At 38.8% G+C, this 23,389-nt stretch overlaps 1 protein-coding gene across 5 annotated transcripts in view; it reads right to left on the bottom strand.

Annotated features, from left to right (window-relative positions):
- MYO1B (myosin IB) overlaps positions 1-23,389 on the bottom strand; it is a 99,500-nt gene that overhangs the window by 48,890 nt on the left and 27,221 nt on the right. For all 5 annotated transcript variants that reach the window (XM_086615245.1, XM_086615246.1, XM_086615248.1 and 2 more), the window contains exons 3-6: positions 16,010-16,104; positions 12,689-12,793; positions 9,719-9,765; positions 7,042-7,105 (exon numbers count right to left, since the gene is read on the bottom strand). In XM_086615245.1, coding sequence (XP_086471371.1) covers positions 7,042-7,105; positions 9,719-9,765; positions 12,689-12,793; positions 16,010-16,104 — 311 coding nt within the window. The remainder of the gene's footprint in view (positions 1-7,041; positions 7,106-9,718; positions 9,766-12,688; positions 12,794-16,009; positions 16,105-23,389) is intronic.

Below are 23,389 nucleotides of genomic sequence, written 5' to 3'. Positions count from 1 at the left end.
AGATACCTGATCTTCTCTAGTTTTTAATCTATAATTGAAAGGGAGAGGCTGGTGCACCATCCCAGTGTTAATTCTTGAGTCAAGAAGGCAAGCGGAGAGCCAGGCAGTTTGGAGTCACGCTGGCCGTGAAGGTTCTCCAGCGAACTGCTGGAACGGATAGCAGCCAAATTTAATCTCAAAGAAATAAACAACTCCAGCTCCCGCCGTGGCTGCACACGCTTCAGGAAACGGCTGTTTTTTCAAAGGATACTGAAGCAATGCTGTTTGCAAAGCGGTTTGGCTTATTTGGGTTTCGAAGTACTTGACATATGAATTTACTCAAATGCTGTCATAAAAGCTCAGCTATATATCCCGGCAAAATATTGTACGTAAGTCGTCTCCTAATTACATGAATGCCTTCAGCAGGTTTAACACACAGTTTGTGAAACGTATCTCAATTTAGTTCTGTTAGATGGATCACTGTCTTGGATTTTTCACTGCAGTTTATCTTATTTATATATTTTTTAGAAGCAACAAGGTTATTTACAGTTAGCTTTCCAAAGTCCCAATATTCCATATTCTGTCAGCCTTCGTAATTGAGGAAAAAAGCTCCAGAAAGCAGTTACTGACAGAAAATCAGGTATTTACCTTAACAACACAGCTGCTATCAATTCTTTTAAAAGCTGTACTCATTCTCTGCTTTTCCTTCTTCTTTCTCCTCACATGCAGACTGAAATCAGACGGGTAGAAAAGATCCAGACCATCTGCCCTACTCTTAAGAAAATGTCTTCTCTTTGTTTGCCCTAATTAGCATTTTAATAAATCAATCAAATATATTACTCTTAAGGCAACCACTGCACAACCACTAACAACTCTTGCGTTGACTCTCACGTGATTACAAATTCTGCGGACTAACCAATCAAAAGAGAAGACACAAAGACGCACATCAGATTTCTGCACGCACCCACTTGGTAATTCTGTTTACAGGGGCATGTGTGGACAGATGGTGCTTAAAGACATGCAAACCCACACAAGCAAAAAGCCCCAAACTCAATACATACTACATTGTGTTGTACAGGGTATAGAAATTATGTATAAGAACTATACAGAATTATCTAGAGGGAACATACAGAACTACTTATGGTACATTTATGGGTTAGGTGTTCTTTCTGCATTATCTAACAATGCTTCTGCTTGAACTGAAACATGTAACGTGTTGCGTGTATCCAAGCAACTGTAAGAATTAAATTGCTTTAGAAAGGTCCACCCTGGAAACACTTCTTAAATCATATCATTTGAAAACCTGACAATTCAGCTGACTCAAAATCCTGCTACATTCCTCAGGTTCTGAAGATTATTTGTTATTACTAGATAACTGGTTTAAATGCAAGAGATCTGTGTAAACATCCTGCTAAACTATTTGACTGAACTCAACATGAAAGAAAAAAAAACAAGAAAAAAAACCCAAAATGATGGTGAATACTTCCACAAGCTCTAATGTACAAATTTATATTATTTCTTTTCTGTTACTTGACTGACGCAGAAGAATTTGTATTTATATCTCTAAATATACTACAAATTGAATCAACATTCATCAAGAAGGGAATAAGTAAACACTACAAACAAAAAACGACACTATCTTGATACATTCTGAATAATCCAAGAAAACTTACTGTAGTCACAGTCTCTTTAGCTGTCCATGACCAAGGACCTTTTTAGCTATTCAACCAAACTCACAGAACATTTTCCAGTCATGGAAGCTTATCTTTTCACCTACATTACATTAAATTACGGTTTTTGTATTCCTACCTCGATTCCTCAGCTGTCATCAAAAAAAAGTCACTGATGAAAAAGAATATACGGTAGTGGTTTCTCAGGAACTTCTTCCCATTATTCCCACCAAGTTTATTATAATGTTCTCTTGAATGAAATGTTCTGTAATTGCATCAAATCAAAACTACTATCTGGGCGGTATGTGCAGTGATAATACGATGACTGCACAATTTTAAGAGTGTTAAATCCTGATTACTCAAGTGATAAATGATGTTTGAAAATGAGCTAATAAAAATGCTTAGTATTGTTTGTTGGGGTTTTTTTTGTTTTTTTTAAACACTTCCTAATTTAGGCAAGGCAATTACCTAAATGGCGGCAACTGTGCTAACTGAAACACCAAGCGAGATGTTGGAACAAATTAAGATTTAAAAAAAAAAAAAAAAAAAATCAACAAGAATAAGTATCTCTTTCCATAATGTCTAATTGTAAAATTTGTGTAATATTTCCCTGAGCAAAGGGGATTACTAACAGCAATCACATAACTAAAATCAACAGCCCGAGTTGTTGACTTCTCAGTAAGTGGGTAATTGCTTTCGTCTTTTAAAACGAACAAACAAGTCGTAAAGAAGAACAAGTTGTAAAGTTATCGCTATCACTTTGGTAACTTAAAAAAGTTGTTGATTTAGACAAACATCATAGGTTTTTTTCACGTTGTTGTTGGAAAAGATGATAAAACAGGGCCCTTTCTTAATCACTTGTTGTTTGGACTGTAAGTACACCGAGCTGGTTAAAAACGGCTTTTCAAAAGCAGGGCATTACATACACTGAACTTGACCTGCACCACTGTTGTCTTCCAGTTAATCATTAAATCACTGAAGGGCTTAGGTAGATTAGGAAAAATCACCTAAAGCTAAAAAGCTAGGTATCTTTCAGCAGGAAATCCCAGGTGAAACGTGAGCATCTAAGACTTGCAAAAATTTTGGGAGAGACATTGTAAGATCCCTGCTTTTGAAAAGGTCTAAATAACCACAAGTGTGAAGCATTTTGAACTGTACCATGCAAAACTATTTCAACCATAAAATTAAGTGTACATGAACCCAGTACCAAAGCTAATGAATTCAGTGTGCACACAAACATCACCTGGAGAATGAAACAGATGCAGCATCTGTGGACAGAGTCATATTTTACAGCTGTACAAGCTACTGCAATCAGGATCTATTACTCTGAAAACAAATGTACCTGTTTTTACATAAAATAAATATTATTCTGTCCTTACAGAAGAATAGTAGTTTCTTTTCTATCTTTCTCCTGCTCCCATCCCCACTACATCATGGTAGTTATAATAAATGGAAAACCTCAGAACAGTATATTGATGGTTTCTGTAATTTATTTCCACAATAGAACACTCAGGTGGAAGCAAGTTAATTACCCAACACTCCAACTGCCCTTCCTCATAAGTGCTTAGGGAAAAAAAAAAACGAGGGCGTAAGCACCGAAAAGAGCATTCACTGCAACAGCAGCAACCGCAGACACCTCATGGGAGGACAGAAAGAGCAGAGTACCAGGTTGTACTCAACTCAAGGAGAGAAAACGTAACTGCAATTTACCTGTTTGTACAGGCACTTGAGAGCAGCAGCATACCTTTAGGCAGGGACTGGTGTTCCTTACAAAACAACGATGGGATACCTACAGTCTCGGAGGAACAACCCAGCAAGGGTTTTGTGTTCAGGAGAGCTCACGAGAGTAACCTGGGCTCCCTAACACCACACACGACACAGGCCACCCGTGAACAGATGCCTCACCTCACATTGGGTTCCAGCATCTACCACCCATTAGGAAAACAAGGTGGGACCTTCACAAAAACTAACAAAAAGGGAGGACTCCAACCACTCCGGCTTACTACGTACCTCAGCTTACTCAGCCCTTCACCCTCCTGTGGACACAGGGTCAAACAAGTACAATACATGCTGCTTGAAATCATTGTTCTTTTGTACTCTAAGAGGAAAAAATTCCTGACTGAAGTAATAAATGCATAAATCACGTTTATCTCAAGTTTTTCACTCTCAGTTTCTTTCTATGACTGTACATCATGATACAGCAATATGTCAAATGCCTCACAAATCAGTGCACTCAGAAGCTCTGAGCAGCCACGTAACGTACGTGTCATGAGTCTGTACGTATTTTACACTGTTCAAACCTAAAATTACCTCCAGTTTGGGAGCATACCAGTTCTGACTTAACAGCTGTTACAAACCTCTTCCGTTACAATCTCTTCCATTTTATTATTCCCCTCCTAAACTCAACAGATTTACCCTTCCATTATGGCACATTAAACATTTCAGATCTATCAGCTCCTGCTAAAGCCGACAGACCAAAAATCAGACAGGACAGTCATGCAGTATGCATTGTCATGACAATTTTGCCCTCTAGCTCTGTCCTGTGAAAGGCTCACTTGTAGGTTAACCCTTGTCATTAAGAAGTAAGAACTCATTGAAGAGCGCCAGAAGAATGGCCAAGGGAAGTTCACACTAGCTGCTACATGAAAGGTCCGTGGCAAATTGACTATTCTTTCAGAGAGCTTCACAGCATTTCAGAGCAGGACAGACCAGACTATTTCAAACAGGCCTTTTTAGCCTAATAAGTCTCTGGCTATCTTTACTAGTCTGATAAGGGTCTATCTTTACTAGTCTTTATTTTTTTACAAGGGCATGTAGTGATAGGACAAGGGGCAATGGATTTAAACTGAAAGAGGGGAGTTTTAGATTACATATAAGGAAGAAATTTTTCACTCAGAGGGTGGTGAAGCACTGGAACAGGTTGCCCAGAGAATGTGTGGATGCCCCATCCCTGGAGGTGTTCAAGGCCAGGTTGGATGAGGCTTTGGGTAACCTGGTGTAGTGGAGGGTTTCCCTGCCCATGGCAGAGGGGCTGGAACTAGATGATCTTTGAGGTTTCTTCCAACCCTAACCATTCTATTCTATGATTCTATAAAATTAGTAGCTTATTTTCATCATTCTTTCTTGCCACTGAAATAAACTAGATGTTCACCACGTCTGCTTCCAGTCACTCACAGTATGTAATACAGCTTGGTGACAAGAGGCTAGGATCCGAAAAGCCCACTAACTTCATTGGTGCTTGGCAATCAAGCTCATCAGATGCAACTATTAAAGTTTAATCAAAATATTATGGTATTATCTTGACATCACGTTAACACCAAACCAACAGATGGTCAGAAAGTGAGTAATATTTATGAATAAACTAACCATGCTTTCCCTTCTAAGGATAGGAAACTTGAGCACTACTTGACTTCCTACTTGATGAATTCGGATGACAAATCCTAAATTTGACTAAAAACAGAGTAAATTAAAAGTGATGTAGAAGAATTTAAGCCCTTAGTATCTCCAGAGTGGTGATACCTCACAACAGAAACATTTCTCATCCAAATAAATGCAATGCAGCAGATGTGTGGAAAAATGTAAGGCTGGAATTGCACAGAATTCAAACCTGTTTTTTAAAGAGACATGGATAGACTATTAAATTTTGCAAACATTTAATCAAAGATGAGATATATTAACAGGCAGCTACAGGAACTCAGTATTTAACTGTGACATACCCTGTCAGCATGGGCTGTTTCATAGCTCAACAAGTAACATTTTTTCCACAATAGGGCCTACACATAAGGTCTTTATTATTAAATTTATATCCCTCTTCTCGCTATTAGATAATGCGAGAAGACAAGGAGAATGTCTAAGATAGGTATCTTTTCGAAAGATCTAAAATACGTCTGCCCTTGATTACACATGTCATCACACCATTATAATTACATGTAATGCTATAATTACAATGTGCAAAGATTTATAAGGCAGATAAACTATAGAGCAACTATTTTGATCACCTTTTGATATGACACAATATTTTAATTAGGTGATTCAGCATCTTACTTTCAAAGACGAACTGTTGAAAGCCGCTCTGCAAAAATAAAGTTCACTTTTATGTATTCGTTTTGAATGTGCTATAAAAAGAAACAAACACCACAGCTAGCCTGCTAGAACCTTTTTGTCTACATTTAATTATTGATGAATACACTGAGTATGTTTGGCGTCCAATTCCATTGACTGTCAAATGTCAAAGTTAATAGAAAGCCATAAACACTTAAACAGTGACCGCTTTGAGTTTGAAGATCTACTCTGCCACAAAAATCATGCTCTTCCAGGCACAGCTCCAAAAGGTGACCAGGTCCAGAAAAAAACATTTGACCTGTGAAAAAAAAGACTCAAACCCTATATTTATGCATAAAATTCCTCCTCACAACGTTTTAAAATGTTTATATTCTATATGGGGAGTTCAGTTCGCCTTGGAGGATTCTCATTATGTCACAACCAGTAAAACTGCCATGGAGTCAAAAAGTCAGTCTTTAGAAATAGCAATGAATTTGGCTGAGTGGGAAGAGAAGCCAAGGCTAGGTCAGTGACACCCAGTATAGTCACTCTATCCCTTTTTAAAACCAAGAAAACCAAACAAACATAGCTTTATATAGCACAGAAGAGCAATTTCTTTAAAAACCTGCATTTAAACTCTCGAAAGAAAAGCAAGTCCATGCATCCTGGGCTGGCATTCAGTTCCTGGCCTCTTTCTTCCCAACAGAGAGCTGTTTAAAATTTCTGAATCGTTATAGATTTCATAGCAGCATCCTCACGTCAAGTGACAAAATCTGAAGCCACCTTTCCCTCCCTAAACTCAACAGCTGTTCATCCTCCCTCACGACCAAGTTTTTCCTATACTGTGAGGTATGTTAAAACTAGTACAGAATGCTTTGATTTCAAAATAACCATACCCAACTCATGGTCATCTCCAGCGTACTTCATGTCACTTTCATGAAATACTAAACAGTTTATCTCAGACATCATCTATCATAAATACACAACCTATCAAATCAAGTAACATAACTGATCCCAGGGGTTCAAATATAAAAAGAGTCTCAGATACACTTTATCCGTCTGCTACCAGCTTTAAAGACAATATATGGACCCACGCCCCTTACTCATTACCTTTTAAAACAATACAGTACATTCGTTATTCACGCTTACTTCTTCCAGTCTGTTTTCACTTACTCTAAGGTACTCTTTTTGGGACCAAAACAACAACAAAATTAAAAAGTAGAATTTATCTCATAATGGAGAGAGATTCGATTAGACAAGCACAGCTGATCTTTTCAATAATTTAACCATCGTCCTTTTTGAACGAAACATTTTAAGCTGTTAATGTGCTGATACCAAGAGTCATACTTACAGTTGCTTATAACTCCTCCAAGTGGGTCACCCTTGAAATCGAACTCAATATCCATATATTTTCCCTGTGAAAGTAACATTTTAAGACTGTAAAGTCTGTTTAAGAAAAACTGCTCAACACATCTTTTTTAAGAAGTTAGTTGGTCATTTAAGAAGTTAGTTGGTCATAACAGGCTAAAAGAGGGATCTGGAAACCTACAGTAAACTCATATCAAATTTTGAAAAACAGAAAACAATTCAAAGCTTCTAAGACAATTGCATTATCACAGCCAGAGATTTTCCCGAGAACAGCCTCAATCAGGTTTGCAGTGCAACCCAATAATTTGCTCAGTTTCTACGGTTCTACGAAGAAAAAGCACGTTATACAAACTTTCATCAGAACGCCAAGAACACCAAATCGTTCCCGTGGCTATGTAGGTATTACCACGCTTACTGACGGAAGAACGCAGGAAGACGTTCTCTTCCACGCAGACTTATTTTCTCGGCGCAAAATCATCTCAGAGCGTGCACGAAGGCAGCTGAAGGACAGCCGCCCCGTTTGGCTTTCAGGACTGGCTGGCAGCGATTACCGTTAGTAATCATGGGGCGTCTGTCCCCAAGCACGTGCCTGCCTTGTAAAAGTGATGGATTTTTCCCGCTGAACTCTTTCCCTCGTAACTCAGGAGACCAGAGGCAACAATTAACAGACTGTCACCGCAAAAGCGATTTCATTTTCAGCTGTAGTGGCGCAGCGTGTTTCCTTGACTTCTGTTTGACTTTTCCGTATCACAGAAGATCGCTCTGGCCTTTGCATCGCTTTAATTTACATGACAAGTGTTTAATGCACTAACGGCAACGTTTAACAGCGGCAAAGCGGGCAGGCCCACACTGTGCAGAAAAGGCAAAAGCCACACAACGCTCACTGGCAAGGAAGTTTAGAAAGATAAAAACTGCTGGTAGTAATTCAAACAAATTCCGCAAGCCATGCGCAGAAATGATCTCACCACCCTCTGGTGCTTACTTAACAGAGGACAAAAACGATCTATTGAAAAGAGAAGCCTTGTGTTTGTACCTCCTTATTCACTGTATTTAGGAAGTTTTCTTGTTTTCTTCCTCTTTCGATTTTAATTACAGAACATAAAACCCAAGCACTGTACATTGGCTCCATCAAAGATGTTTTCTAATTTACTGGGTATTCTGTCAAGATTGGCTTAACTCTATTTAAACTCCATCCTTTCCCTCGCTGGCAGCTGAGGCAGGCTAGACAGGACAGTACTTGCACTTTCTTGTTTGAAGTTAATTCTGAGCCGATTCAAATTTCTGAGATAAAGAATTAAATCAGATAATTAAATTTTAATTTCCCAAGGACTGGGCCAGCTGGATGTTTCCAAAAGTATTTTTAGCTTTGTGTTTATAAGCGAGGACTTGAAAGGCAAATTAGCAGTTGGTTGCACTTTGTCCTGGAACGACTTCTGTTGGCAAAAGGCACGTCTTCTCCTCTTCACTGTCTCCTCCTCCTTTCTATAGTACGTCATCTCTGACAGTTGCACTTCTTCTACCCTTTCTATCACGAAAAAATTTCTACAGTGCCTCAAATTTTTGGCCCTGACCTTGTGATGAAGACCCTTTTCTCTGTTCACAAGCAGGAGCAAAGACAGCCACAGAAGGAGCACTCATAACCATGCAGAATTGTATCATCAACTCTAGAGAATCAGAAAGGAAGGGGAGAGAGGTATCCCATGTGGGAAAAAAGTCGCCCTAAAGTGTCACTATATCCCAAGCTTTTATCCATTTGCTTTTACTCTCAAAGCACCATTTTCCCAGTGTATTAATTTGTCTGCTGTCGTCTGCTTCACTCATCTCACAATATTACTCTTCTGCACACAAGAGAGCAAATTATAAGGTTGCATTCAGTCTTCTGATTTTAGCAGGAGAAACTATGATGAGTAATCACACTTGTCAATCTCCCAAATCTAGCTGCAACTTTTTTTTTTTGCCAGTTCAGTCCTATAATTTCACATTCCGTTTCATGCTAAAAAAGTCTGAATTCAACTAGTTGATTATAAAGAATACAAGCAAACGAGTAACATTACAAACTAGAGTTGTAAACACAGTTTGAAACATCATAGAAAGAAAATGAGAACCTGAAGTAGCAATTTTAACAGAAAAAAATTATACATATGGATGGAAAACAAGATTGTGCAGAAAGATCAACTTGCTAAGCAGTGAGTTACCAGGCACTTGGTCGCTGACATTAAAGCCACCAGTGCCAGAAAATTAAAGAATCCAGCTGTGCTGTAATCATGTTTTCATCCGGTCACACACTGTCACATCCTATTTTTTTTTCTTTTTTTTTTTTTTATCCTGTACTTTGATTCTCAGTAGAACTCTATGCCCACATGAGAAATCAACAAGTTTTCTGGCAAGGAGGTGAAACATCTTTTAAAAAGAGGAGTGACTGCTAATAATGCACTACTAACACATTGGGGAAGGAGAACACGCTCGAACGTGCAAAATGAATATTGATTGCTGCTGAAGGTACTTGTCCTCAGACAACTACAAGAAAGTTCTCTATCCAAATTATTCATTCGCTCCTTACAGATGCCTTGATGGCTGACACAAGGTAAAACAGAAATAGCCATCAAGGTAACACGCTCCCCTAAAAGGAATTCAAATTCAGCCTTGAAGAAAATACTTACAAATCTAGACGAGTTGTCGTTCCTCACAGTTTTGGCATTTCCGAAAGCTGGAGAAAGAGAAAAACAAATATGACAACCAAATCTATCAGTAAAAATATTTAATGTTAAAACACCTATGACTATATATTTCAAGGAATTATAGACTTCTGAGAAACAATACCCTGTTCGTTGTATGGGTATCGGTCACTGGGGATAGACAGAACGTGACAAACACGATCACAAGTGAGCAAACACCTACGGAAGTCCAAAGAAGTTTTGTCTCAACACTTCCTCTGTTTAAAAAAGTGAAAGAAAAACATACAAGGGTAAATGGTCCAAGACAAAACTGCATCTGGACTGAGCATATATCCTCGGGGTTTGAATCACAAAATTTAAAATTTTATTACCCAAATAACTTCAAATCTAGGAAATACTTCTTCCTCTTCAATTCAGAGAAATAAATTAATCTTAGTTCCCAGAACTGAAGACGGTAAAAGATGAAGGCCAGAATGGAGGAAATTACAGAATGACACTTCAAAACTGTTTGCATGCCACAGTTTAATGCATGCTTTGAAACTGATTTATTCCAAAACATTTATCCTAGCTTAAGCTCAATAATCCACTGAAATGTCTGATTTACAACGAAAGTTTAACACACTCTCTTCAGCTTGACTTAAACTAGTCTTTTGAATAGTTTGGGTTTAATTTCTTTAGCTCAGGTTTTATCACAATGAAAACTCTCTGAGAAAGGACTTCCCAGGGCCACATTCAGATGAGCAGCCACCAGCTTAGAAAACAGGCAGGGTAAGAACTCAGGCTGGAGGACAACTCAATCTCTAAACATCACACATTGTCAAAGCACATCGAGTCAAATGGGAGTGTCCCCTATGTTATTAAGTATTGCACTCCCACTCCAACAGTAGACTTTATTTATCCCTGTATTTATTTATATAGCATATATATTTTCAAAGACCAAGTCAAGTCAATGTTTTTTGGACAGGAATAAATACATGCTTTTAGGCTTCAACAAACTTGCATGAGTAGACTTATTCTTGATCAAAAAACTGAAGCCAAAAGGAAAAGTTTGTTGCTCCTGAAGGCCAAGGATAAGTAAAAGAATTGTTTTCAAAATCTTTATGCCCTGCGATAAATCGTCTTTTCAACAACCAAATCTCTGAGCTGCATTTTCTTAAACACAAGCGCTGAACAGTAGAGTCATTTATAACTGCACAGAATCAAGCACAAACGTTCCATTATAAAGCATGAGACACATTCCTCAGTTTTCCCTTAAGTTCATTGTTCCCAAAAGTTAATTTACAGTAGCAACTTTAGTTAAAAAAAAAAAATTCCCATAAGATAAATTATGCATATGTAACATTTATGTCACTTTCTTGCACCACAGCTTAAGTGAAACAGAACTACATAACCAAAGAAAAATAAATCTAACCACAAATGCTTAATTTCTGTCTAAAACTTATATAAGCAGCCAGGCTTGCTCACAGGCCTTGTGGAATAACCCAGTGTCCTACCTTCCAAAAACCTAAATAGGCAGTTAGCAGCGCACCAAGTAGAACAAATAAAACCTTAAAATGATAAGGCCCTCTTCTGCAAGCTTAGTCTGTTCCTCTTCCATTAAAACAAAGATTCACAAACCAACAAGAAATCCGATACCTTTGGTGGTCCCTGGGGAACAATCTAGCTTTGGCAAGAAAAGCCTCCATACTTCCTATAGTATTTCTGTCTACATCTGGAATCTGCCTTCCAGAACAGTGATAAAAGCAACACAGCTCTTCTCTGGGAATCCAAAACAACGTAAGACTGCAATCCTCCCATTCAGCTTGAAGTGGAACATATTTCATCATCAAAGAAAGCCTTATCCAGTATTTTTGTTATTCTTAAATTTTAACATTTCATCCTTTCTTTACAAATCTTTGCTTACAATTTTTGTTTTGTGTACAGTCAATGACTACATTTTACCCATCCAGTTTACCAATGCTCTCAGTTCTCTCCCCTTTCTTTTACTTCCCCGTCCTGTTCTCACCTGCAGAGTGCTTACTCCCTATAGACTGCAAATCATTGCATATACGTACAGGTAGCTAGGCAGTAAATAAAATATGCAGTGTTCGTAAGACTGTTGAGTGCTATTATCTGGCCATAATGCAAAATTATTGTACAGCAGACATGAGAATTTGTCTCAGCATCACAATAGCTTAAAGAACTGGGGGAAAGACCGAGCCAGGAATCAACACAATAGACCTAAAGAAGTCAACGCCAACCAAGGCACTTCTGAAGGCAATTATTAGACAATGGGACAAAACTGCAAGCTTTGAGGATCATATATCCTATCTCCAGGAAAAATTAAGATCCTGTTGCTGGCAGCCAAAGTCTTTAAGTTAAAATGACTAATTAAAAAAAAAAAAAGGTCTTTCATGGGAGAGCAGGAAAGGCAGTTGTCAGGAAGACAGGCCGACAAAGTCACCAGACCCAGGGAACAATAAGTCTCAGGGAACAACAGGCATGCATATGGATTGGCTTAGTTTTGTCTGATCCATTTCTTCACCCTTTTTTTCTTCTAAAAGAAAAATAATGCTTTGCAGAACTTGTTTGTTTACTAGAGACTATAATAATATAATTTGGAAGGAAATGAATCAGAGGGACTGGACTGAAGTTAAGTCTTTTGATATAGCCAAGCGTCATCAAGGCAGGGTGGTTAAGAAAGGGTAACACCCTCAGAGAGCAGCAGGAGCAGTCTGGGAAATATGACCTAACTTCCTAAGCTCTCCCTTCATGAGGGAAAACAGCATTCTTCTCAAGAAAACCTCTCCTTAACGGAATAAAATCTTGTAGCTGTCTTCACAGAAAGCATCTCCTATGGCTTTGGTCTCCAAATAAGAATGAAGCAAGAGCAGACACAGTTTTCCAAACCATCTCAGCAGGAACACTGATACACACAGAGGTAATACGCGTGTACACGCTCTATGAGATTCTTACCTTCAAGAACTGGATTTGACTGCAAAAGTTGTTCTTTCACTTGATTAACCTCTGCCCCTTTTCCACACACAGCAGCTACATATGACATGACAAGTTTGCTCGCCTCTGCGGGGGGAAGAGCAAAATAAAGCAGTGATAAGTATTGGCAAATAAGCCATAAAATGATTTGCAGACTTGATCTCCATCAAATTTTCACCACACCAGACAGGTGCTGTAAGCACATTTCGTTTCAGTTTTCATTGACGTTGTTGTCCCAGCTGGAAATGAGGAAGGAGCACATCCTGCTACGAGACCCATGCCATGACGTCAGCAGCCCTATTGACTTAAACACCTAGAGCCTTCCCAAGCTAAAGAAGGATCAATAGATATGGCACACCACCCCCTACTTTTTCATTTAGCCTCAGTAAGAGGCATTCAGTAAGGAAAGAATATTAACCCTAGCTGACACGTTGGAATGGTTTTAATCTAGCCTGAAAAAAGAGGCCCAAGCAGTTTCAAGATGCAAAATTCAATCAGTTTATATCGTCAGATACACCACAAGTGTAAATATGCAATACTATACACGTCATTACAACTCTCAAGTACGCTACAAGTAAATGAATAACTGCAACATCACATAACGCTATGCAGTCTGTTTCAAAGTACAACGCATAGAGAAAGTGAAGCATTCATTTAAACATTTAAAGAAACTAATTTGAAGGTACAAACTTTTAACAAAGTCTGGAATGATTTTTGGACTCTCAAAGCTGGGTTCATGTGGATGTCGATCACCCATATACAGACAGAAACAAATAGTAAATAATTCATTCAACCCTTATTTTTCTGTTGGTCAGGACAAAGAGCTGCTCAGAAAGGATTCTGTTTATAAACAGAGTCAATGATGTTTAGTACGAAGCAAGATAGTGAAATTTGAGGCAATATCAGCTGACATGCAACAGCATTACTAACAGCTGGAATCTGTATCAACTCAAGACACTGGTCATAAAAAGCCCATTACGTGTTCTTCAGAGATCTGTTTCAAATTTAAGGGTTTCATGTCAGGAAAGCACTGACAAACAAGAAGTAGTTTTCCCTTGGATTTTGATTCCTTCCTATTTAATCAAATTTATTTGCTAGTATGAAATTACTATTCCATACAGTATAAAAACTGAGCAAACCTGCTACACAGGCAGCAAGCAAGAGGCAAGCACTGTAGATGTGTCCATAAGGCCTCCCACCTCCTTTAATTGTATCTCAAACCCAGCTATCATTTTTAGGAATCCATTCCCTTCAGAGCTTGGAATTACCAAATTATTTGATTTGAAATATCTCCCAAAACAGCCAACGTCTTTAAGTAGAGCTACTCAATCACAGAGAGAAGAAAGCACTGAAGCAGCAAATAAGCCATTATAAAATAATATGCAGTAAGACAACACACAACGACTTCAATATAGGCTTTGAACGTCACTGAAAGAAAATAAAAGCCTTTTCTTTTATTAGGAACTCTGTTAGGTCCAATAACACCACCAGGAAGGGAATCATCATTTTAATATCTAAAAGCATTTAAATACACCACTCATTCTAGTAACGTACCATGTTTTCTTGCACAATGTTACTATTGATTAGCAATATAAACATGCAGTGAAAGAAGAACAAAACTGCAAGTAAATAAAAAAAAAAAACACTGATGACAGTTCAGTTTCAATTCTTCCAACCCAAACGTGCCAAATGTTCTGGCTACCAAAAAATCTATAACAGAGTTATATAGGATCTGTGCTAACAAGTTTTTTCTCAAATCCAGGAACTTCCTCCCTGTCCTTTTTTTTTTTCTTTTTTCTTTTTTTTTGCAATGAAAATCTGACTTCTCAGTTAATAGCCTCATTTCAGCAACAGTAGTTATATCAAATGTTAGAGAGAATAGCACAGCTTCTGAGTTGATTATTGACTTGAATTTCAAATCTTGTATTATTCTGTACTTACCTTTGTAAAGAAGGAATAATTCATATTCAAATATGAATATTCAAAAGAAATAATTCATTTCGTAGCCATATGTCCCATATGGCTATGAAAATTACAGAACAGTCAAAATCTCTATACAAATCTAAACGTACCGGAATATTCTCTGCAAACAGAGAAGTTCAGAAACTCAACCACTGCTACACCTTTTAACTGAATAAAGAAATGAATGAAAGGTAGACTTCAGTTGTATGAGGCGCTTGATAATTCTCAGTTCCTGAGGAAATCAAGACATTAAATAGTATCAATACAGAACGCCTTTCTAAAGCCTGAACTCCTAGACAGAATCTCTAACAACCATATTAATAAAAACTTGATTATTTTAGTATACCCTTTTACTAAACACACCTGCATTTTCATGATATCGTACTGAAAAAAAAAAAGGATTATATTCCAAGATTCCTAGACCTCTCACTTGAATGCCACTAATCAGACAAAGAAAAACAAAGATGAAGTCTACACTTTACATTTTCACAAAAGGCTTGGAAAGCAACTTCTTGTTACCCACTTCAAGTCTTGCTCAGTATAAGCCTAGAAAGCTCCACATTTTCTCAGATTTAAATGAAAAAATCTCTTAAATTACATGGAAACAGATGTATGTGTTCCTACCCACTGCCTCTTCTGCAAGTCACCGCAGTTTCAAATTGTTATTTCAGAATGCAACTGGCTTCTTTCTTCTTTAACATCTACCTAAAATGCTCTGCAGTTATGCAATCCTCGCTTGATTTCTACCATTCCAGTTTAAAAATCAGCGGTCGTTTTCAAGGCAATTTCAGCTTTGCCTGAGAAACACTGTGTTCTGGTACGCAAGCCAATCTTAGAATTGCAGCTGAGCACAGCATGCAAAAGACTGATGAAATTTCCAAAGCAATCAGCTACTATTCTTTATTTTCCTTGGATAAATAGCATAATCCAGTTTAAATGGATATTTTTATTAAAAGACATGCAAAAGTATCAAAGGATTATCTACCAGTCTAGGAGACCAAGAGCATTCAGTTGTCCTCATGTTTCCCACAGGGAGAGCCTAAAAGCTTTCTGGCCCTTGCAATACTCTCTCACAAACCCAGCATTACTTTCCTATCACTTTGCATACTGATGAGGATATTGTATTAACATGCAACCGGACTGCGGCACGGTGGCAACGTGAAAAAACACCAGTTTATGTAAGTGCACGCCTATAGCAAGAAGCGTGACAGCGCTGATTTTCTGCAATCGCCAGACACGAAAAGGTAACGGCATCTCTCAACTCTTACAGACTCCAGCATCGCTTTGCAAGACTCTGAGTAACTCTGACAGTTTTTTAGTAAGATCAAAACCGCTTATTACCTGTTTTTCCAGCTCCGCTCTCTCCTGTAATAAGGATGCACTGGTCTTTGTCCTGGTCCCTTAAAGATCTGTATGCTTCATCTGACAGAGCAAAGCTGCAAAGAAAGGAAGAGTCGATTGAGAATTAGATAAAACAAATACAAACAATAACTACAATCTGTCCTTCACATCCAGGCAAGGAAAAAAAAACAACAAACAAACAAAAAACCCAAGTGCTAATATCCTGTAAGTGGTCAAGCATTCACTTTTCAGACTATAGAGACACACAGAAGCAAAATGGATGCTTTTTCTCTGTGGCTTATTTAAACTTTCTCCAGGAACAAGCAAGCATAATCTCAAAGTTTTTCTAAAGACAGCAAGCTCAGAACAAATTCACAAAATTTCAGGGAAATTTAGGAAGATTTCTTCATTGAACAACGTGTCATATTCTTCATTGAACAAAATGTCAGGAAACAGGAGAATCCTGAGCCCTAACAATACCATAAGCTGCAACTTCTCTGAAAAGTATGAAGAAATCTCAGAACCTTAAAAAATACTGAGCATTTTAAGCATTCGGGTATCGCTGGACCTTTGCATAAATATGCAGAAGTGTTTCTCAATAAGTGTGTTCTTAACTCAGCAGGGGCGATGTCATGTAGTGCAATTAAAGGATATAGTGACAATCGACATCTATCTTGTACCAAAAACATCTTTCCATGGAGCTCACAACATCACGTCCCTGAAACTACTGGGCTGCAATTGGAATCCAGATGTGCTTTGCTGCTGTGCAGCACCATACGTTTTGGAGAAAAGCAGATGTGTTACTTACATTTAGTTTTCTTTAATAGTAACTTTGAGACAGAGAAAGAGCATGATTGATTTTGTTTCAATTGCATTTTTCAGTTTATGGAATAAAGGACTCCGGAAACAGAGCATTAGAATCCCTTGGAAAAATTTAAGCAAGTAGTATCTGAAAAAGGACATAAAAGTAAAATTCAAATAAAAAAGCACGCTTGCATTACACAACTTACGGAAAAAACCTGATAGCCAAACATGGCATGTTTTTACATGAAATAAACATCCATTCAACAGATCAAGAGCTTTGTTAGATTACTGCACCTAGCAAAATATTTAGTGTTTGTATGTACCTAAAAATGGCTGTTGTTTATTATTTACAGTAAACAAATCATGTATGAAAAATAGAAATGAACTTTCAGGTCAACATAAAATGTGTAATTGTTGCAGGTTCAATGCACCTTTTAGAAACCTGATCCTTAATTCTAGGACAGTTCAGGAGCTTTGCATTCAGCTGGTAACTACAAAGAGATCTAAGCCAGCTCTTTGTCATGAAACTACTTAGGGGTGGCACGGACCACACAATGCAAGTAGTCAGAGCCACACGGAGCTTCTTCTAGAGGCTCCTATTGCCACAGCTTGAAAGCTTCAAATATTAAACCTGCACATACTCGAATTAGTTCACAGTTATTGCTACCGCTGTCCCTTAGCTCCGGCAGTTCTTCCTGGCTTCTCTCCACCAAAAGGTTTATGGACAGCATGACATATTGTCCCCAAACTATCATCACATGCATGTGCAACACCATTTGCACTTCCTCATCCCTCATCAGTATTAGTCTCAGCTCATGCTTGCTTCTTTGTGTTTTGGCTTCGTTTGCTTGTTTGTTTTGATGGTGGCATCATGCTATCAGCTCAGCCATCCTACAAGAGATCACCAGATCAAGTGAGTGGTATTCCAAAAAGGCTGGAAGATGGGTAAATGAAATACCTCAGAACTCCTTTGTTACTAACTAATCACACCTTCCAGTCCCTCTCAAGGTCCTGCCAATAATGCTCATGTCATTGATTCTCCCTCTCTTTGTGTCCCTCTCCCATTCTCTTCTCTCCTGCAGCACATCTGTCTGTCTAGTTGCAAGACCAAGCCAGGGCTCCATCACTCTCACTGCTTTTCTCACCAACTTACATGTCTAAGGCACTAAACCACAACTCTCCTCTCTGCTCAGATGGTTGGGCCATCCACTTAACAACAACCATCAAAGGTCATTAACTCCTTTTGATACATATACCACTGAACCCAAATGAAGACTGATCTCTCAAAACTTAAAACTGCTATGGTGATTGAAGCATTTGACTCAGGAGTTCAACCAGAGGTGAAAATGTGTTTACGAGAAAGTAGCAGGCCGTCATGTTTTCAGCATTACAGCAAAGTCTATTTGTGATGTGGCCAACAGGCTGGAGAACTAGCAAAAAAAAAAAAAAAAAAATCTGCTCCTGCTGAGAGACCATGACACAATTTCTGGCATCCACTTTCCTGTCCGGAATCCAAACTACAGTAGCAATAACACTTTACCAGACTCTCTTACAGGACATATTTAGGAAATGAATAATATTTGTTGAACGCTGCTGTAGATATACTTGTAAATTGAAGAGTACAATGCACAGCACTCAGAAAAGCTTATTCCAGCACACATTGCATTCCTTTTTGCAAGGGAAAAAAAAAAAAAAAAAAAAGCAGTAGGATGAAGAGGAAAGAAATAAAACTGCATTGAGCATTCAGGGACCATGTGAGAGAACGTTAGTACTAGTGTCGTGGTTTCCATGGGTTTGATTCCAGAAAGTGCCTTTCAGCAGGAAGGCAAGACTCTAGATGCTTTTCAAACTTGCAGACTGGATGGCTTATTTATTCCGTGCCTCCTGTCTGTCCTTCAGTCAATCAATCTCAGCTATCAACTAGTATGTCACTGTTGAAACAACTTTCTTGGCAGCAGTTTTACACTGGAAAATGAATTCAGCATCAAGCACAGAGAAAATATTCTCTCTGTTGATATACTCAGTTACCAGTTAATCATCTTAGTAACCATTCATCTTTTCTAATACACTGAGTTTTAGTTTCCCAACAGCCCCAGTCAAAATATATTTTACTGCTTGATGTATTTATTAACTCTGCCTGCACTGCATAGTTAAACAACTTCAAATCATGTTTTTCTCCTCCTTCCACAGAGAAGCTGAGAGTCTAATACTGCAACGAGACCTCTGAAGTTGGAGAAGAGAGTGGGACTTCATCCAGTTCTGGCTTTATCCAAACTCATCAGAGATGCTTGGCATACGTTATCTTTTCCTCCAATCTACACAATCCAGCAAAGCCTAAAACTTCACAAGTATATCAAATATTATCTACTATAGACAAAAGAAAAAATAAAGTTGACTCCTTTCAAAAGAAGTTTTGCGTACACACTTATCAAAACTTACTTAGCAGAAGCGTTCTAAAATCTGCCTCTAAGGTTTCAACTACCGCTCCATCCATTCAACGGGAGGAGGCTTAACCAAGAGTGTAATTAAATAATTAAGATTTCTTTATCTTTCTGGCATTGCATAAACAGCATTATGTCAGAGCCTAAGCAAAGACCTTTATCTCAAAAAAAAAAAGAAAGACAGATCTATGCATTTGTCATGTCGATTTTCATGGCACATCATTACGCCTCTCAGTTCTACCTATTATAGCCTTCTATCTTTGCAATAAAAAAACCCCAAACTTTGAGTCTTTTGGTTCAAACTCTATTTGATCCAAAAATATAATTTCATACTATTCCCTATTTATTTCAAATATATAAAATAATTTAACTTAAAGTCATTTTAGTTTGACACATTTTAATGATCCATAGACCACCAAAAAATCCTCCTATTCTTTTCCTTTTAGCAACACAAAGAGACACGGCTCTGTGGAGTCAACATTTGCAACTATAGGTTTAAACCACATACCACTCTTTGAGCCACCTCACAATTACAGAGCCTAAGTAAATTTTTTAGAATAGTTTGTAGTTTAAAAAGCAGTTCTAAACCATGTGTTTTGAATTAGCTGGTGACTGTGTCAGCAGTGTCACTTACGATACCTTATAATAAGCTTTCCTTTGATTTTTAGGTTTTCATGAAAGAAGACGATATTCTCCTACCACAACAAACACAGAAGTATTTACTGGACTTCTGTTTTAGCTAAAACTTAAGCATAGAAGCAATTTGAAATGGAAACGCCACCCACACCTGGCTCAGTAAGGCAGCTCTGCTTTTTTATAGCACGGCTTTTTCAGCTGCGCAGCTCCAGATGGCCAGATCTGTCACAAAGTCCTAATCCAAAAATTCTAACAAAGGGAAACAGCAAATAGGCCTCCAAGGGGGATTTCCAAAGGGCTCCGGCAATTTTCAGCAGCACAACAGCATCTCTATGCTGTAACAAAACACCAGGGTCAGGAAGAGAGAGGAGCAAGGTTCCCACCCACTTCATCCCGAAACCAGGATCAACTGCTAGCACTCCATTTGGATGCTCAAGATTGCACCCACAATTACACCAGAGGTTAAAACCTTGCTCTTTTCATCCTAAATTCAGCTCACAGGAGCAGCTCTTCTCTTCTACCATTTTGTTCCTTTACGCCAAAATCACCAGTATCATTATTTGCCAGTTATCAGTACTTCTTTTCATTATTCCTCTCATTTCCCTTAGCATTCTCAATTAAGAGTAATTACTTAACACTATCTTAAACTCCCTCCAATCGCTTTTCTCATGCACTAACAGTGTCAGTTTCCTTCACCCCATCATCACTGGCTGTTGCTTTGATTCCGAGGGTCTCGGTCCCCATTACAAAGCATCTATTTCTTAATCTTGGCTTGCAACTGCCAACTCATTTGCTACTTTCACAGGAAATTAAGAAAACTTCTCTTCTTGACCATTCCAATTCCTCAGGAAGCAGAGCCCTGGTACCACTTCATTTCTGCTCAACTGTGTCTAAACACATTGGCAGGATACTAGAAGTCAGTGCTTATCAAAGACTATATACCATGCTAGATGAAAAAGAACAGCAGTAAAATGTAAATTGTATATACATTTTTAATGTAAATTTTACACAATATGTAGTTTATATTAATTCTTTCAGGTTTAATTAAGAGCATCACTTAAAGTTCTTTCCTTTTCTTTCTGAACATATAGTAGTGCTCTGTAACAGGGCAGCAGAAAACAAACTATTTCCTCCTCTCACAACATGCAGCTGGAAAACATCAGAATTACAGTGTGTTTGGGTATAAAAATTCTTAATAACCTGAGCTAGGAACAGTGGAAGCATTTTATAAAATGCTTTACGTTGTAAAGCATCGTTATTTGCTATACGTGTTCCCCCCGCCCATTGAAGCTCAGCAGAAAATTCACCATTCAGGAAAAACAACCGTAAGAGATTATTTATAGTATCAGCTCATAATGCAGAATCATTTAATCTAATTGCCCTAAGGATAAAAAGTGTATTCCCATTTTCCATAATTACAAACTGCCTCATGTTCAGTGCTTTGACACACTTGAAAAGAAAAGGTTGATTAGGCTGCCATTGGAGTGAATAAAGTAACAGCTAAATTGACGGAGCATTGGCTAGGACAGACCTTCACGGGCAAGCAGCTGCTCTTTGAAAAATGCCCATCAGGAAAAAAAAACAAAACAAGTTTAAACACCAGGATAAAGAGGTGTGCTAAGACAGATGGAAAGCCTGTTTTTTCTCCTATTCATATTCTCCAATTTTATTTTCCTGGTGAGCACAGAAACCTGTTTTATCAACAATACCGTGTGGCTAATATCCACAGCAGAAGGGTACGTCCCGGAACGCTTCCCCACTTTGTCATTCACATTAGCAACTGTGACATTATTAGATGGAGAATAAAGCCCGAGGCTGTGTAAATCAGCCTACTGGATTTGTAAGAAGCAGCCGTAATTTATGGAAGGAAAGGGAGAGAGGGGAAAGGAGGACAGAGAGGACAGGCAAAGCCACTCTTGATTTTCAAGAGTGAAACACTTTAAAACATAGCCTAATACTAAGCCAGAGAGATTTATTTTCTCTAGGACCATAATAAACCCTTCTGATGCTCATGTAGGCATCGCAGGTTTAGCAGAAGTGTTGATGCAGGTCAGTATTCTGAGGTCTGGACAAAAAGAAGAAAATGTTCTTTCTGAAAATCTTGTCTTTTTCAGGATGAAGCAGATTTCAGCCACGTCCAGCTCTCCCTACAGAGAGGTTCAGCCAATGCTTCTTCCCCAAATACCGTGCCTGCACAACCTCACAGCTCACCACAGCCCAGGCCGTCCCCGATCCATTTCCCTCTGGCAGGATGGGATGCTTTTCCCCTCCAAGTGAGCGGGAGGCTTTATCGTTTTTGATCACTTCCTTCTGACTGACTGACTGACAGTCCAAAGAAAAAAAAGAGTCATTTTTTGAAACCCAACAGTGGTTTTTCCCCAGCACCGTAGCACCGTACACGAAAGCCAAAAACACAGCCTATGATTTTCTGCCTATTTCAACAACATCTGAGGCATCTCTTTAGCGCTGCACATTAGTATGATGGAAAACAAGAAACGCTTTTTACCAGGAGCCTATGACCCAGCTGTTGCGCTATTTTCCTTGACCGGTGGAAAACGGGATCTCTGAAGCCGAGGATGACCATGCCACTTTCTAATCCCGGACTACAAAATAAATCCTCCCTCTGAATTTTAGTAAACACTATCAAGCCCAGTAAGTGTGTCTACATCACGTTCAACAGATCAGTCCTGTAAGCCAGCAGTGAAATACGCCCAGTAGACTGTCAGGAGAGTGACATGGGCATGAGTCCAAGGTTGGGTCCTCCAAAGTAATGTAACGTGGCAGAGTGGAGCAGCAGAGAGAGCTTTGGTGCTGCAGATAACCAAGCCAACAGGTCCACCTCCCATCCCGGTAACGTTCACCATGGAAAGCCCACTAGGGTCTATCAAACTGAACTAAGGTGGACCAGCGTCAGCTGTACACACCATGAACACCTGCAGGCAAACAATGGGTATAACCCGTGACTTTAGTTTGCCTAAAGAAGGGAAGTGAAATAGGGAACTCTTATTTGGAGCAGGTTCCCGGTATCAGCTGAAGTGAATATATACATAAACCAAGGCGGAGAGGGGAAGAAAGTACCTCCATGTCACTAGCTTTTCAGAAGAGCAGTTTGGCTGGGATTCCCCCTTGACTAGTCCCATTCCTTGACATGACATTGCCCAGCTAGATGACACGTAACTGTCACCTCCTCACACACATTAATACTCAGCCCGCGGGTCCAGCACAAACGAGTAACTCCCACTTCCAAGGCACAGCATCAACCAGACAGGTTTGTAACCCAAACAATCTCACCTCACACGCTGGGCTGCATCTCCCAAGGCAGCCAACCAGCTCCTATGTGGTCACGCAGGAGGACATGGCCAGACCTCTGACAGACCTACAGCAAATCAGTCTGCTGTAACACATGCTGCAAGGACTTTAAGTTTCTTGAGGGCAAGGGTTTTTCTGTTTACAAAATTAATAACTTTACTGGGCTATGATATCCTTGAAGGGAAGTCCA

This window comes from Tauraco erythrolophus, chromosome 8, assembly GCF_009769465.1.
Source record: "Tauraco erythrolophus isolate bTauEry1 chromosome 8, bTauEry1.pri, whole genome shotgun sequence".
Taxonomy (NCBI): Eukaryota; Metazoa; Chordata; class Aves; order Musophagiformes; family Musophagidae; genus Tauraco; species Tauraco erythrolophus.
The sequence above is the reverse complement of the archived record's forward strand: the minus strand, read 5'-3'. Positions and strand labels throughout refer to the sequence as shown.